This window comes from Bombina bombina, chromosome 5 (assembly GCF_027579735.1).
Source record: "Bombina bombina isolate aBomBom1 chromosome 5, aBomBom1.pri, whole genome shotgun sequence".
NCBI classification, from domain to species: domain Eukaryota; kingdom Metazoa; phylum Chordata; class Amphibia; order Anura; family Bombinatoridae; genus Bombina; species Bombina bombina.
The window spans coordinates 870,247,942-870,266,576 of NC_069503.1; the positions used below are offsets into that span (position 1 = coordinate 870,247,942).

Here is an 18,635-nt window from a genome sequence, read left to right on the forward strand (position 1 = left end):
ATCTGATCCTGTCTCTGAAGTTTCTGCTGGAACATTGCTGCCTGACATCGGTTCTACCAAAGTTAAGTGCATTTGTTGTAAAATTGTAAAAATTATTCCACCGAATGTCATTTGTAATACTTGTCATGATAAACTTTTACATGCAGATAGTGTTTCTATCAGTAATAGTACATTGCCAGTTGCAGTTCCTTCAACTTCTAATGTGCATGATATACCTGTAAATTTTAAAGAATTTGTTTCTGAATCTATTATGAAGGCTTTGTCTGCATTTCAACCTTCTAATAAACGTAAAAGGTCTTTTAAAACTTCTCATTTAGCTGATGAAATTTCAAATGACCAACAACATAATAATTCATCTTCTTCTGATGAGGATCTATCTGAAACAGAAGATCCTTCCTCAGATATTGACACTGACAAATCTACTTATTTATTTAAAATAGAGTATATGCGTTCTTTATTAAAAGAAGTGTTAATTACTTTGGATATTGAGGTAACCATTCCTATTGACGTTCAGTCTAATAAACGTTTAAATGCTGTTTTTAAACCTCCTGTGGTTTCTCCAGGTGTTTTTCCTATTCCTGAGGCTATTTCTGATCCTTTACCAGCAAAATCTATAGAGTTTTGGGAAAAAATCCCCAAAGTTGATGGGGCTATTTCTACTCTTGCTAAACGTACCACTATTCCTATGGAGGATAGCACTTCCTTTAAGGTTCCTTTAGATAGGAAGCTTGAATCTTATCTAAAGAAGGCCTATTTATATTCAGGTCATCTTCTCAGACCTGCTATTTCTTTGGGTGATGTTGCGGCTGCATCAACTTTCTGGTTGGAAAATTTAGCGCAACATGAATTGGATTCTGACATATCTAGCATTATTCGCCTACTGCAACATGCTTATCATTTTATTTGTGGTGCCATTTTTGATATTATCTAAATTGATGTTAGATCCATGTCTTTAGCTGTTTTAGCTAGAAGAGCTTTGTGGCTTAAATCTTGGGATGCTGATATGACATCTAAATCTAGATTACTATCTCTTTCTTTCCAAGGTAATAATTTATTTGGTTCTCAGTTGGATTCTATTATTTCAACTATCACTGGAGGAAAAGGAGTTTTTTTGCCTCAGGATAAAAAACCTAAGGGTAAATCTAAGGCTTCTAACCGTTTTCGTTCCTTTCGTCAGAATAAGGAACAAAAACTCAATCCTCCTCCCAAGGAATCTGCTTCCAGTTGGAAGCCTTCCTCAAATTGGAATAAATCCAAGCCATTTAGGAAACCAAAGTCTGCCCCTAAGTCCGCATGAAGGTGCGGCCCTCATTCCAGCTCAGCTGGTAGGGGGCAGATTAAGGTTTTTCAAGGATTTTTGGATAAAATCTGTCCAAAATCATTGGATTCAGAGCATTGTCTCTTTGGGGTATCGAATAGGATTCAGAGTAAGACCTCCTGTGAGAAGATTTTTTCTCTCACACATTCCTGTAAATCCAGTAAAAGCTCAGGCTTTTCTGAAGTGTGTTTCAGACCTGGAGTCTTCAGGGGTAATCATGCCAGTTCCTCCTCAGGAACAAGGTTTGGGGTTTTATTCAAACCTATTCATTGTACCAAACAAAGAAAATTTGTTCAGACCAGTTCTGGATCTGAAAATTTTGAATCGTTATGTAAGAGTACCAACTTTCAAGATGGTGACTATAAGGACTATTCTGCCTTTTGTTCAGCAAGGACATTATATGTCCACAATAGACTTGCAGGATGCATACCTTCATATTCCGATTCATCCAGAACACTATCAGTTTCTGAGATTCTCTTTTCTAGACAAGCATTACCAATTTTTTGCTCTTCCATTTGGCCTAGCAACAGCTCCAAGAATCTTTTCGAAGGTTCTGGGTGCCCTATTATCTGTAATCAGAGAACAGGGTATTGCGGTGTTTCCTTATTTGGACGATATCTTGGTACTAGCTCAGTCTTTACATACTGCAGAATCTCACACGAATCAACTAGTGTTGTTTCTTCGGAAACATGGTTGGAGGATCAATTTACAAAAAAGTTTCTTGATTCCTCAGACAAGGGTCACCTTTTTAGGCTTCCAGATAGATTCAGTGTCCATGACTCTGTCTCTAACAGACAAGAGACGTTTAAGATTGGTTGCAGCATGTTGGCTCCTTCAGTCTCAGTCATTCCCTTCAGTGGCTATGGGCATGGAAGTTTACAGCTTTGTATGCTGAATCAATGGTGCAGGGATTATACAAAGATATCACAATTAATATCCTTGAATCCCAATGTACGACACTCTCTGACATGGTGGATGGATCACCATCGTTTGGTTCAAGGGGCTTCTTTTGTTCGCCCAACCTGGACTGTGATCACAACAGATGCGAGTCTTTCAGGTTGGGGAGCTGTTTGGGGGTCTCTGACAGCACAAGGGGTTTGGAAATCTCAATAAATATTTTAGAACTCCGTGCAATTCTCAGGGCTCTTCAGTTCTGGCCTCTACTAAAGAGAGAACCGTTCATTTGTTTCCAGACAGACAATATCACAACTGTGGCTTATGTCAATCATCAGGGTGGGACTCACAGTCCCCAAGCTATGAAAGAATTATCTCGGATACTTGCTTGGGCGGAATCCAGCTCCTGTCTAATCTCTGCGGTGCATATCCCAGGTATAGACAATTGGGTGGGCGGATTATCTCAGCCGCCAGACTTTACATCCAGGGGAGTGGTCTCTCCATCCAGATGTGTTTTCTCAGATTGTTCAGATGTGGGGGCTTCCAGAGATAGATCTCATGGCCTCTCATCTAAACAAGAAACTTCCCAGATACCTGTCCAGGTCCAGGGATGTTCAGGCGGAAGCAGTGGATGCGCTGACACTTCCTTGGTGTTATCAACCTGCTTACATCTTCCCGCCTCTAGTTCTCCTTCCAAGAGTGATTTCCAAAATCATCATGGAACAGTCTTTTGTGTTGCTGGTGGCTCCAGCATGGCCACACAGGTTTTGGTATGCGGATCTGGTTCGGATGTCCAGTTGCCCGCATTGGCCACTTCCGTTACGGCCGGACCTACTATCTCAAGGTCCGTTTTTCCATCAGGATCTCAAATCATTAAATTTGAAGGTATGGAAATTGAACGCTTACTTCTAAGTCATAGAGGTTTCTCTGATTCAGTGATTAATACTATGTTACAAGCTCGTAAATCTGTCTCTAGAAAGATTTATTATAGAGTTTGGAAGACTTACATTTCATGGTGTTCTTCTCATAATTTTTCCTGGCATTCTTTTAGAATTCCTAGAATTTTGCAGTTTCTTCAGGATGGTTTGGATAAGGGTTTGTCTGCAAGTTCCTTGAAAGGACAAATCTCTGCTCTTTCTGTTTTATTTAACAGAAAAATTGCTATACTTTCTGATATACACTGTTTTGTACAGGCTTTAGTTCGTATTAAGCCTGTCATTAAGTCAATTTCTCCTCCTTGGAGTCTTAATTTGGTTCTGATTGCTTTACAGGCTCCTTCATTTGAACCTATGCATTCTTTGGACATTAAACTACTTTCTTGGAAAGTGTTGTTCCTTTTGGCTATCTCTTCTGCTAGAAGAGTTTCTGAGCTATCTGCTCTTTCTTGTGAGTCTCCTTTTCTGATTTTTCATCAGGATAAGGCAGTTTTGCCGACTTCTTTTCAATTTTTACCTAAGGTTGTGAATTCTAACAACATTAGTAGAGAAATTGATGTCCCTTCTTTATGTCCTAATCCTAAGAATTCGTTGGAGAGATCCTTACATTCTTTGGATGTGGTAAGAGCTTTGAAATATTATGTGGAAGCTAGTAAAAATTTCAGGAAGACTTCTAGTCTATTTGTTTTATTTTCTAGTCCTAGGAAAGGTCAGAAAGCCTCTGCTATTTCCTTGGCTTCTTGGTTGAAACTTTTGATTCATCAAGCTTATTTGGAGTCGGGTCAAACCCCGCCTCAGAGAATTACAGCTCATTCTACTAGATCAGTCTCTACTTCTTGGGCTTTTAAGAATGAAGCTTCAGTTGATCAGATTTGTAAAGCAGCCACTTAGTCCTCTTTGCATACATTTACTAAATTCTACCATTTTGATGTATTTGCTTCTTCGGAAGCAGTTTTTGGTAGAAAAGTTCTTTAGGCAGCTGTTTCAGTTTGATTCTTCTGCTTTTTGATTTAAGTTTTTTTCTTTCAAAAGTGAAAATAACTTATTTTTGGGTTGTGGATTATTTTCTCAGCGGAATATGGCTGTTTTTTGTTTTATTCCCTCCCTCTCTAGTGACTCTTGAGTGGAAGACTCCACATCTTGGGTATTGATATCCCATATGTCACTAGCTCATGGACTCTTGCCAATTACATGAAAGAAAACATAATTTATGTAAGAACTTACCTGATAAATTCATTTCTTTCATATTGGCAAGAGTCCATGAGGCCCACCCTTTTTATGGTGGTTATGATTTTCTGTATAAAGCACAATTATTTCCAAATTTCCTTTGTTGATGCTTTCTACTCCTTTCTTTATCACCCCACTGCTTGGCTATTCGTTAAACTGAATTGTGGGTGTGGTGAGTGGTGTATTTATAGGCATTTTGAGGTTTGGGAAACTTTGCCCCTCCTGGTAGGATTATATATATCTCATATGTCACTAGCTCATGGACTCTTGCCAATATGAAAGAAATGAATTTATCAGGTAAGTTCTTACATAAATTATGTTTTTTCTCTTAGTATCCCTAGTTGAAAAAAGAATATGCACATATCCTACACTAGTGGGAACTAGATGCCGATTGGTGCCTGCACACATTTGTCTCTTGTGATTGGTTAACTAGATGTGTTCATCTAGTTGCCAGTAGTGCAATGCTGTTCCAACAGCAATGGATAATAGCAGAATGAAGCAAATTTGATAATATAAGTAAATTGAAAAGTTGTTTGAAGTTGTATGTTCTATCGGGATAATGAAAGAAAAGTTTGGGGTTTCTTGTCCCTTTAACACTTGTTTGTGTAAGGTAGGGCTACAATGTGAATATAGTTTGACCATTTGTAGCTAAACAAACTTTACAATGCAATAACATTTAGCGGTAGTGATGTATGATCAAATGTTCAGACGTTGGATTGTCTGTTAAATGGACTTGAATGCTATGCTTTGAAGCTGTGATTTCCTTGAAATATATTCCTCCACAGTGTACAATTTTATCATGAGTGTCTGTATAATTGATTTAGGGTTTATATAAATGTGCAATAAAGTGAAGTCATTGAAGAACCAATAATAAAATTATTGAATTTGCAGTTCTACTTTTTGATGGAATGAAATGAATGCACACTATCAACAGTATATTCTTTTTGCACTGATTTAATATCAAAGGACATAACACTGTTTCTATTATTTATTTAGCATAGAAGAATTTCCAGAGCCTTTATTCGTGTAGCGAAGTGGTTGAGTTCCTGCCGCTTTGCCATTGCTAGTTTCCTTTGATCAGTATTGTATGAAATTTCAAAGGTTATCTTACATGCTGTTTTTTTAGGACATTAAATTGGTATTTTAGAAAAATAGTAACAAAATGAGAGGTTAATACTACAAAAAATGTTAGAGCTGTGATGTCTTTTAAGGAAAAGCAATTGGTTTGTCTGTAAAAACATATATATATATATTTTTTAAATTGCCCTCCAGTAGAGCATGATACTAATATAAATATGCAGTAAAAGAAAGTATTTCCTTTTTTCTTTGGAAATCATTTCTGTTTGAGTTAACAAAGCCCATGCACCAACAATGAGTGGATAAAAAAATGATTGGGGATCATTGTATAGTCTAATTATTTGTATAACTAATTGGTTTAAAAGAAAGTGATGTTTGCATTGTCCTAATATTAGTTGCCCAAACTTCTCCCTCACAAAAGTAAAAATCTAAATTTAATCTTCCTGGGTTGAAATTATTATATCCAATTTTGTTTTTTATATATATAAACTAAATTGGTTATTGTGCATATTCTTTTAGTGCCAGCCATGTATTATTTGTCATTCACTGTTATCTAAAATATGCACAAAAGATGCTGCAATTAAGAATGAAAAAACAGGTATTATGCCACTTATACATAATTCCTCACCTAATTAATTCAAAGCCAGAAAACAGTTACCAACATGTAAGACATTTCTGGGGTCTTTTCCCTTTCTTAATAACTAAATAAATAGGTCTCCAATAATATCAGAAATCACAAAGTTAAATACCGAAATCAACACCTCTCTCTTTTTCTTTCTCATATGTATATTGTGCCTGATGATGACATCATCAACACAGCACCAAAAATACAATGTAACATATGCCAAATATGTCTATACAATGCATATTTTTTTTACAAATATTAAAAATAAACGTATAGGCAATCTAATAAATTAATTATATGCATATTATAAATTCGTTTTTTTGTAAATGCACCGTTATCATTTCCATTAATTCTGCTATCATTTATTACAATGTGATTTATAATAATATTCATAATGTAAATTCTTTAAAGGTACCAAAAGGATAGAAACAACTCCCTCCATGTGAAATCCTGCATATTATACTAACCCGTAAGCCTAAACTGATAGGTGCACCCACCAATGTATATTTAGTAATTTAATTCATCCCTATGAGAAATATTGTATCGGCAACAACTGTAAACAGCCAGTTGGACTACCTACTTTGTCAAGGACAATTACTCCAAAAGTAACTAAAAATAACATCCAATGTATTGTTATCTAGATGATATTTTGATTGTTGCTTCTCCTTAGGGTCTTGCATGTCGGCATCAAGAGATTGTCTTTCCTGGCATAGCATGTAACGTCATCTGATTTCCAACCAAACCAGAAATGCCATAGGAATGTCTTGCCATTAGCTCACCAGATGTGTTCATCCCAGTAGCTTATTGCTGCTCTTGTGTTTGCAGGGTTTAAACACATTGTTTTATGCAAGAAATAGTGCAATAATAAAATGCTGTAACACATTTCCTTTTTGCACTTTTATGTACCTTTAAGTTTGATTTATTTACTTTATTGGTTTATTTTAACTAATACATATAGCAGGGCACATCAGGTTAAATGTGTTGATGTGTCTTTCATCTATAGGGATGGTTAATGGTTTAAATACCCTTTATTTCTAATAATTTTAAACATAAGTAAATATAAATATGAATAAATATCAAACTTTTTCTATTAAGATACAAAACTATCAAACTAAAAAGTAACTATACAAAAATAAAACATTGAATATACAGAGTAATTACATCAAATTCTAAAGGTGCAAAAAAAGAGTCTCTGGCTCTGAATATATTTTATGTAGTTATATATCCTATTACACCCCTGAGAGTTTGTGTAGAAAGGTGAATTGCATTACCTTTTTTGAATATAAATAATAATATAAAAATATAAATAATGCAGTGCGCAGTCATGGTTTGAATATTCTCTTGACTACAAATAATGTTTGCAAATAATGTCACATATATAGATTTTAATTTGATTTTTTTTAAACAGATATGCTTTGAAATTGTTTAATGTGATGTCAGAAATGATGATTGACATTTGGCGAAATGTCAGCGTCTGTGTCATATGAGATTGAATCTGTGATGTCAGTGACATATATGAAATGTTGTTTGATGTAAACCGTGACGCTGTTGATGATGTTTTGTAATTGTCCTGCTTTTGTACAATTGAATTAGAAATTTATACTGTTTGTACTACAGATAGATTTTTGTTTTTAAACTTTTTTTTGGAGAAGTTTATAAACCAAACACACAGAAAAAGAAAAGAATGAAGGTAGAGAGTCCTGTGTTTTTCTTACGGGGGTGGCAGTTAGCAGATGCTAAATGTGCTCTTTTTCAGCTTTTTTAATATTATTGTGAGATGCCCAGCACATTGGAATAAAAGACTAGTAGTTAAAAATAAAATGTTCTGTCTAGAGTCATTTTTGTACATTTTAAGAGGATACTGTACTCAAACACCACCAGTCACACCTAAAATTTAGCTTGGTGCGGCTGTTTCCTTAATAAGCATCACAGCTGTGAAAGCACACATTTTTCTTCTTTTTTTTGGTTGGTGATATATGTGTGTATGTAATAAATACAAACTCACATACACACATATATATATATATATATATATATATATATATATATATATATATATATATATATATATACTGTATGTCAGTGAACAAGGGCTGAGACTTGGCCCGAAACATGTTTGGCGTTTCTACCTGGTTACATGCCTGTAACCTATACTTCATGCTTTTCATGTTATGGATTTGTAATTTTGGTGTGTGTATGTATATATAGTATCTCACAAAAGTGAGTTTACCCCTCACGTTTTTGTAAATATTTTATTATATCTTTTCATGTGACAACACTGAAGAAATTACACTTTGCTACAATGTAAAGTAGTGAGTGTTTGCTGTCCCCTCAAAATAACTCAACACACAGCCATTAATATCTAAACCGTTGGCAACAAAAGAGAGTACACCCCTCAATGCTGTTAATGTCCAAATTTGGCCCAAAGTGTCAATATTTTGTGTGGCCACCATTATTTTCCAGCACTGCCTTAACCCTTATGGGCAGGGAGTTCACCAGAGCTTCACAGGTTGCCACTGCAGTCCTCTTCCACTCCTCCATAATGACATCACGGAGCTGGTGGATGTTAGAGACCTTGCACTCCCCACCTTCCATTTGAGGATGCCCCACAGATGCTCAATAGGGTTTAGGTCTAGAGACATGCTTGGCCAGTTCATCACCTTTACCCTCAGCTTCTTTAGCAAGGCACTGGTCGTCTTGGAGGTGTGTTTGAGGTTGTTATGTTGGAATACTGCCCTGCAGCCTAGTCTCCGAAGGGGGGTGATCATGCTCTGCTTCAGTATGTCACAGTACATGTTGGCATTCATGGTTCCCTTAATGAACTGTAGCTCCCCAGTGCAGGCAGCACTCATGCAGGCCCAGACCATGACACTCCCATCACCATGCTTGACTGTAGGCAAGACACACTTGTCTTTCTACTTTTCACCTGGTTGCCGCCACACACGCTTGACACCATCTGAACCAAATAAGTTTATCTTGTTCTTGGTTTCAGTAACCCATGTCCTTAGTCTGCTCGTCTTCAGCAAACTGTTTGCGGCCTTTCTTGTGCATCATCTTTAGAAGAGGCTTCCTTCTGGGATGACAGCCATGCAGACCAATTTGATGCACTATGCGGCGTATGGTCTGAGCACTGACACGCTGACCCCCCAACCCTTTAACCTCTGCAGCAATGCTGGGAGCACTCATGTCTATTTCCCAAAGACAACCTCTGCATATGACGCTGAGCACGTGCACTCAACTTCTTTGGTCGACCATGGAGAGGCCTGTTCTTAGTGAAACCTGTCCTGTGAAACCTCTGTATGGTCTTGCCCACCATGCTACAGCTCAGTTTCAGGGTCTTGGCAATCTTCTTATAGCCTATGCCATCTTTATGTAAAGCCACAATTCTTTTTTTCAGATCCTTAGATAGTTTTTTGCCATAAGGTGCCATGTTGAACTTCCAATGACCAGTATAAGAGCGCGTGAGAGCGATAAACTTGGACACCCCTATTTTAACTCACTGCTTTTGTTTTTAATGTCTTGTTTTTAAATAAACAAATGTTTAAACTTAAGCACAGTTCTAGCACCTTTGTTTTTCCCATTTGAATGCTACACGGAGTTGAGCTTCATATCCTTGGATCTTTCTTATGATTCAACTGGCTGAGCAGCACTTGGAGAGAGGGTGAGCTGATACACCCTGAGATGTCACTACCAGTACATTGGTGTGCTATTGCCAAATGTGTGTACCCATTTTTGGATTTTGGTTGCATCATTTCATGCTCACTTTTGGTTGATCTGCACATGAGGCTCCCCTCTGTTTTGTGTTTCACTTCATAGTTTGGTTCGGATTCGTCTGTGAAGAGGAAAGCAGCCACCTATACCTTGATATCCATCAAGGCCCTTTGAATAGTGCAGAGCACGGATTCTTTTGGGAACTATTATTGCATAACTGTTTGGTAACAGATTTATTGTTTGTATTCCTCATTGAGATAAGATCTGTTATATCTGTTTAAATATTTATTTCAATATTACCACTTGGACGCCCCCTCATTTGGTTTTAATATTACACGAAACAGTCTTTACAAACTGTTGACAGCAGTTCCGGTTCTGACACCGATTTACCCCAAGAAAGGGATTGGCCATACCAGCAGTCAAACTACTGACCATCAGGTTTTTCAGGGAGTTACCACTAGAGCCGGACAGAGAAGAAAAGGGTGAGGCCCCACATTCACAGGGCTGGCTGGAGAGAGAAAGCCGCCTCTACTATCCAAGTAGATCCTAATTTTGGAGAAAAGGAGGACCTGGTGGTGAACATCAGCCACCGAGTCCTGACCACCACTGAATTAAGCTTATTAAATAGAGCTTTGTCTTCTCTCGGAGGAGTGACAAATTCAGTGTCTATATTGATTGTCAAACATTCCAGAGGTCATTACGGTTAAAGACTTCTTCAGGGACTCTGAAAATTTGGAAGGAATACATCCATTTAAGATTAAGTCCTTTGACCCTCACAGTAATAACCCCAGCATTAAAACCTTCATGAGGTTGGTGACCAAAGATCTAAATGAGCATCAGTACAAAAACTATCTCAACAATTTGTCAGAACCTGAGAGGGAGGCCATCCAGTCACTATCGAGAGATCCTAAGATCGTGATAAGAACGGCCGACAAGGGTGGTGCGGTAGTAGTCCTCAAATAAGCGGACTATCGGGATGAAATTAGACAACAATTGAGTGATGTCAACACCTATCTCGCTTTGAATAGGGATCCTACAAGGGTTTTTTAGAGGATTATTGACCAAGCAGTGCAACAAGGTTTCAATGAAGCCTGGTTAGATGAGAATAAATCCAAGTTTTTGATGATTGAACATCCATCATGCCCAATTCTCTACACGCTGCCGAAGATCCATAAAGATCTTAGGAGGCCACCAGGCAGACTAATTGTCTCGACCAGGAACTCCATCATCTCGAGATTGGCAGTGTTCGTGGACTACTTTCTTCAACCTCTGGTGAGAAGCATATCTGAGAGAATCCTCCCACTTTATTGAGGACCTCAAAGCTGTTTCCATTGAAGAACCTTGCATCTTGGCGACAGCTGACGTAAGTAGCCTTTATACAATCATTCCTCACGAGGCAGGCAAAGTGTGTGTAATGGAAGCTCTGGATAGGTACCCTTATGTTGGTCCCCCGAGAGACTTTTTAATACAACTATTGGATTTGAGTCTGAGACTCAACTATTTTCGTTTTGAGGGTCAGTTTTACCAACAAACCTCTGGTACAGCCATGGGATCCAACGTGGCCCTCTCATTAGCCAACCTATTTATGGAGAAGTATGACACAGTGATGCAGATTTATGACAAACCAGAGGTACTGTTTTATAGACGATACATCAATGACCTCCTCATTCTATGGAGGGGGTCAGGGGAACAACTGGATACCTGGTTTTCACAACTAAATTTTCTGCAGAATCCGTTAAAATTTAAGTTTGCTTATAGCCAAACTTCCATTGAATTTCTTAGAATTTTCAAGAAGGAGAACAGCCACTGCTCTGTATAGAAAACCAACTGACAGAAACTTCATTTTACACGCTTCGAGTAGTCACCCCACAGCACTTCTGAAGACGATTCCGAAAGCCCAGATGATGTAGGTCATTGGGAACAGCAGGGAAGTCCAGGGAAGACATGAACAACTTCTCCATATGGAACAGAAATTTATCCAGAGAGGATATAATCCACGGTTGATTGAAAAAAGTAAGTCTATGGCTGAGAATGCCAACATATTGTCCATTGAAGAAACCAGGGATGATTAGCCTAGAATGACCTTCACCACCACATATAGTCCGTCTACTAGATCCCTGGGGGGAAGCCTTAAACAACACTGGCATATTGTACAAAGTGATCCTACACTCCCATTTAAGCAATGGCACAACCCTAGGGTGGGATTCAAACGTGATATAAGTCTAAAGGAATCACTCATGATTACAGACCCTAGCCACTGCTATAAACAAGACAGCTGGCTCCAACAGAGAAAGAAACATGAATCATATAGGTGCACTGGCTGTACGACCTGCAATGCAATGATTCAAGGCCAACCTTTGGGCACCCGCACCAACAGAAGAGATACCACATAAGGCACTTTATGACCTGTACCCCCACCCACGTAGTGTATTTGTTGAACTGTAGCTGTGGCAGATTCTATGTGGGTAAGACCACAGATGACGCCAGGACCCGCTTTGCCAATCACATATCCGCCATTAGGAGCGCTTTAAAGAAAGGAACAAGTGATCAACCAGTGGCGAGACATTTTTTGGAGTCGGGTCATGGGTTGCAAGATCTTCGGTTTACCCTGATTAATCGGGGTGGGGATAGGAATAGACTCCTCTTACAAGTAGATGCAAGGTTGATCTACCGGCTCAACACTCTACAACCCCATGGTTTAACACCATGTTTGACTGGCATTGCTTCCTGTGAACTTCAAGTGCATGTTTTGTGAGAGTCCATGATTATATTCATGTGCGCCTATGCCCATGATGGACATAGGTTTGGCAGTACCAATGTTTTGAGAGTCCATGATCCCTACCCATATGGTCTGAAGTTTGTTGATCATCTTTTTGAATATTTGGGGTAGAGTTGGACGTCCCTTTGCTACAATCTAAGTTGAATATAGTTTATATAGTTTAGATAGGCTTTTGAACAAAAAAAGTTTTGTATATGCCCCTATACTAGTTGTACCTTGTAGCATGGATATGGTTACTCAGTGACCTTATTGGCTCTAAGTTCTGTTTAATGGTTACTATACTATGGTTAACAATCAGCCTGTGGTTGGTTTATATATTTATATCCTGTACCCTGCGCTGTCCCCAATTTGTGCTATATGCGCAACGTTAATGACAATAGGCCATTGGCAGAATAGTTCTTTTTACTATTGATAGAATAGTTTTTTCTCATTTTACTTGTATATAGGCGCCTGTTATGGTGTAGTGAGGGCCTAATTACGTAATTGCTTTCCGCATGTTCTACTATAGCCTTGTAGGTAGTTTAGGATGCGCACCGCGACCCCTTTTTGCTTCTGTGGTTATTAACCCATCCCTTTGACAACCGCGATACTGATCGCTGATTGGCCATTAGCATCATGTGATGCTGTTATGTAATGGTTTGTTACCTTTTCTGGTTGGCTCCGCCGCTATGCGGGCTGATGAGCTAGTGACCAGATCGCTCTTGTCTGGGGGTGTTTGAATGAGCTCTGTTGAGATGAGTGCTTAGATACGGACCGGATCTGTGAGGGGCTTACATGTATTAAGAAGTTTCACTGTTTCACGGTATATATCGTACATTTTTATGTGGTTATTCATTCGTCCCTATGACAACCATAAGGCTGATCATCGATTGGCTATCAACATCATGTGATGCTGATGCGCATTGGAATGGGGCTTTTGCTACTTCCGGTTTGTGCCGATGATCGGATCATGCGTTTGACTTGGGGATGAAGGAATATGTAATTCAGGGTGAGTCCTCCGATTTGGGTTTGTTAAGTAGATTACTGCTATCGCTGCATAGAATGAATGCAATATGCATTGTTTTGATGATATGGCAACTGTTTTGCATCTTTAACTGTATCTTGTGTTACAGTGTATGTATATAATTAATGAATCTGTATATTATGTTGTGCTTTCTCTTCTGTCTACAATGAGTCACTTTTCACCATGGTTGTTAAATAATACTCAGACAGTTTATTACAGATTACACATGTTGACTATTGGAATTTGTTCGTTGATACTGTGGCGTAGTGCTCACCATGGCGACCGTTTGGCGGTCTTTTTGTTCTAATTAGGGGGTGGGGTTTATTTTGTTATTCTTTAAGATTGAATCACTTTGTATTGCCTGTGTCTGAGGAAGGGGATACATTATCCCCGAAACGTTACACTTTTTTGTCACAGTAAAGACTTTTGTAAAAGACCAGAGAGTGCAATTTTCTTCATTGCTCCTATTAATTCTACTAGCACCCTGGCAGCAGGTTTATAAGTGAGAGTGCACATCCCAGCTACACACACACATATATATATATATATATATATATAATATTTACCAGGAAGGATACATTGAGATTTCTCTTAATAAATATATATATATATATATATATATATATATATATATATATATATATATATATATATATATATATATATATAAAAAGTAGATAAAAGAGGAGTCACTCACAGGGTCTTGCTTCCAAATATACAAATATTTAATTAATGTTTCGGGCTCTCCCCCGTTTTCAAAACAAGCACAACAAGTTTTACAAACTTACCCCTCTTATACCCCTGCACATCTATCACCGCTAAACGGCGTTCACGGCCGCAAACCAAAAGTAACGCAGCGCCACATGACAATGATGTCATTGTCACGTGGTGCTGCGTTACGTCCGGTATAAGAGGGCTAAGTTTGTAAAACCGGGGAGACCCTGAAACGTTAATTAAATATTTGTATATTTGGAAGCAAGACCCTGTGAGTGACTCCTCCTTTATCTACTTTGTATCCACTTGTGGAGTGCACCCAGGGCAACATGGGCAGTTTGTGCCTTTTACCAGGAGTGCTACTACCTGCATTATATATACAGGGAGTGCAGAATTATTAGGCAAATGAGTATTTTGACCACATCATCCTCTTTATGTACGTTGTCTTACTCCAAGCTGTATAGGCTCGAAAGCCTACTACCAATTAAGCATATTAGGTGATGTGCATCTCTGTAATGAGAAGGGGTGTGGTCTAATGACATCAACACCCTATATCAGGTGTGCATAATTATTTGGCAACTTCCTTTCCTTTGGAAAAATGGGTCAAAAGAAGGACTTGACAGGCTCAGAAAAGTCAAAAATAGTGAGATATCTTGCAGAGGGATGCAGCAGTCTTAAAATTGCAAAGCTTCTGAAGCGTGATCATCAAGCAATCAAGCGTTTCATTCAAAATAGTCAACAGGGTCGCAAGAAGCGTGTGGAAAAACCAAGGCGCAAAATAACTGCCCATGAACTGAGAAAAGTCAGGCGTGCAGCTGCCAAGATGCCACTTGCCACCAGTTTGGCCATATTTCAGAGCTGCAACATCACTGGAGTGCCCAAAGCACAAGGTGTGCAATACTCAGAGACATGGCCAAGGTAAGAAAGGCTGAAAGACAACCACCACTGAACAAGACACACAAGCTGAAACGTCAAGACTGGGCCAAGAAATATCTCAAGACTGATTTTTCTAAGGTTTTATGGACTGATGAAATGAGAGTGAGTCTTGATGGGCCAGATGGATGGGCCCGTGGCTGGATTGGTAAAGGGCAGAGAGCTCCAGTCCGACTCAGACGCCAGCAAGGTGGAGGTGGAGTACTGGTTTGGGCTGGTATCATCAAAGATGAGCTTGTGGGGCCTTTTCGGGTTGAGGATGGAGTCAAGCTCAACAGTCCTACTGCCAGTTTCTGGAAGACACCTTCTTCAAGCAGTGGTACAGGAAGAAGTCTGCATCCTTCAAGAAAAACATGATTTTCATGCAGGACAATGCTCCATCACACACGTCCAAGTACTCCACAGCATGGCTGGCAAGAAAGGGTATAAAAGAAGAAAATCTAATGACATGGCCTCCTTGTTCACCTGATCTGAACCCCATTGAGAACCTGTGGTCCATCATCAAATGTGAGATTTACAAGGAGGGAAAACAGTACACCTCTCTGAACAGTGTCTGGGAGGCTGTGGTTGCTGCTGCACGCAATGTTGATGGTGAACAGATCAAAACACTGACAGAATCCATGTATGGCAGGCTTTTGAGTGTCCTTGCAAAGAAAGGTGGCTATATTGGTCACTGATTTGTTTTTGTTTTGTTTTTGAATGTCAGAAATGTATATTTGTGAATGTTGAGATGTTATATTGGTTTCACTGGTAAAAATAAATAATTGAAATGGGTATATATTTGTTTTTTGTTAAGTTGCCTAATAATTATGCACAGTAATAGTCACCTGCACACACAGATATCCCCCTAAAATAGCTATAACTAAAAACAAAGTAAAAACTACTTCCAAAACTATTCAGCTTTGATATTAATGAGTTTTTTTGGGTTCATTGAGAACATGGTTGTTGTTCATTAATAAAATTAATCCTCAAAAATACAACTTGCCTAATAATTCTGCACTCCCTGTATATATATATATATATATATATATATATATATATATATATATATATATATATGCAGTGGGACCTCGGTTTATGAATTTAATGCGTTCTCCGGGACGCTTCGTATTGCTAAAAATTCGTAAACCGAAACACGGTTTCCCATAGGAATGCATTGAAAACCAATTAATGCGTTCCGGAGGTGAGAAAAAAGGCTCCAAAAACTGCTGCAAAAGGCTCCAAAAGGCTCCACAACTTGCTGCAAATGGCTCCAAAAGGCTCAGCAACTTGCTGCAAATGGCTCCAAAACCGGGACACTTGGAAATTTCATTTACCGAGTCGTTTGTTAACCGAGGTCCCACTATATATATATATATATATATATATATATATATATATATATATATATAAGAATTCAATGATTGCACTCTTTGGATTTACAACACACCAATCTTTAATTTGTTGTGACGTTTTGGGGCATTTACCCCTTCCTCAGAATGCTCCGAAACGTCACAACAAATTAAAGATTGCAGTTTTGTAAATCCAGAGAGTGCAATCATTCATTTCTTCTATCAAATTGCCTTTGATTAATATTTTGGCGAGTGGGAATTTACCATTTTTATATTTTTTTATATATATATATATATATATATATATATATTACACACATGCATATATATTTCTTCTTTTATATTATAATGCTACTTATATATATAATCATAAATGTTTCTGGCTCCTAAATTATAGACTGGAATATATTTTATACATATTTGTAGACCCCTGTTCTAAATATTACGTAAAGGATCATCAGAATATTTTTGTTTCTTTAATGTTAAAAACTTACACTTTTAATTATATGATGAAAGTGTTGTGTTTCCCCTACTCATATCATATCTTATATTCCTGACATTGTAAATGTGTTAATGCTGTGTATTTAAATGTTTAGTATGTATCTTCAGTCAATAACTGGGCAAGAAAGAAGACGAAAGAAACATTTTCCCATATTAGCATAACTGTTATGCTGTAAAAATATTGCCTTAAGCTTTTACATTAATTCTTTTTATGGCTTTTCAATTTCATTTTCTAGTTGTAAAAGGAAATAGACAATAAATCTTAGTTTAGGTGCGGCTGACTTAAGTAAGTAATTTAAGATTGTATTATATATCTGTTTCCTGTTTAATAATCAGATATTTATGAACAAAGTGTTTTGTTTATATTTTATTAATATATTTTTTGCTTTTTTGTTTAATTTCAAAAGTTAATAAAAGAATGTTTTTAAACTATATATATATGTTGCTGAATAGTGACTTCTTATTTGTTTTAAAAATGTTCATGGTGTAATATTAACATGAATAACTTTATTTGAAAAGAGATATATACATTTATGATATCATTGAATGTAATTTTGTTTCTGATTAATCTTTCTGGTTATTTAAGTGTAGTATTCCCCTTCGCTGACTACGCATGCTGTTTTGTTGATTACTGTCCTTTTTCACTTATCATTTTGTGCATCTTAACACAATGTTTATTGAGTTTGCGCATACCCCGTGTATTTTGTTATAAATATTTCCCTGCATGGATTTCTCAAAACCACTCTCCTGCTGGTGTCTAAGAGGTTAATCCCCAAAGTCAAGCAGGCAGAAGCTCAAGTGCTGCAAGTATTCTTAGATTACGACCGATTCCTCTTCTTCACTGAAATAAACGATTCCTGCCATGTTCAGTGATTTTTGTGTAGCACTCCACACGGCTGAGCGAGTGCATCAATACTGTAGTCCCTACATGCTATACATACTGATGACACTCTGTTTAACTTGATTGACTGAGCAGGATACCGGAGCAGATGCACCTGCGAGAGATGTGCAGAAAAATATATTTCCAGCCTGGTTTCCATTACTTATTGCATTTTGTTTGACTTGGAAATCATGGTCTGAGATCCCTAATGTGGTGAATTAGAGGTAGTACAATCAGCTTCAGATGCCTTTGTTGTCATGAGCTATGATAAAAATGCAGGAAGGTGCAGCCTGCTTTCCATTGAACTACAAGTTTTAATTTTCACATTGTCTGAGGGTGAGCAGTGCATAATACATTGCCTTGTACCGGTATGACACATACAGATATACTTGTTATGAGAATATTTAATGGATTGCCTGTACCGTGACTGTTATAATATAGTGCTTGCTAATGTTGCTGGTTAACCTTACACTGTATTCCTTCTCTTTGTTTAGGCATTAAGGCAGCAGCAGAAGAGGAGAAATGGGGTCTCTATGATGGTAAACAAGAGTGTGCCTCGTGTCGTCCTGACGCCTTTAAAGGTGTCTGACGAGCAGTCGGATTCGCCTTCAGGTAAAGCCCTACAAAACTAAGCCATTTGAAAGGAAAAACCTTTGTTAAGGAAAGACAGTGGGGAGAATGAGAAACTGCAGACCCAAGATTTCTAA

The 18,635-nt window shown here is 37.9% G+C and overlaps 1 protein-coding gene across 1 annotated transcript in view; it reads left to right on the forward strand.

Annotated features, from left to right (window-relative positions):
* Positions 1-18,635, forward strand: part of ASXL3 (ASXL transcriptional regulator 3) — a 539,404-nt gene that overhangs the window by 304,183 nt on the left and 216,586 nt on the right. The window contains exon 7 of the mRNA XM_053715008.1: positions 18,423-18,540. Within this exon, the coding sequence (XP_053570983.1) occupies positions 18,423-18,540 (118 nt within the window). The remainder of the gene's footprint in view (positions 1-18,422; positions 18,541-18,635) is intronic.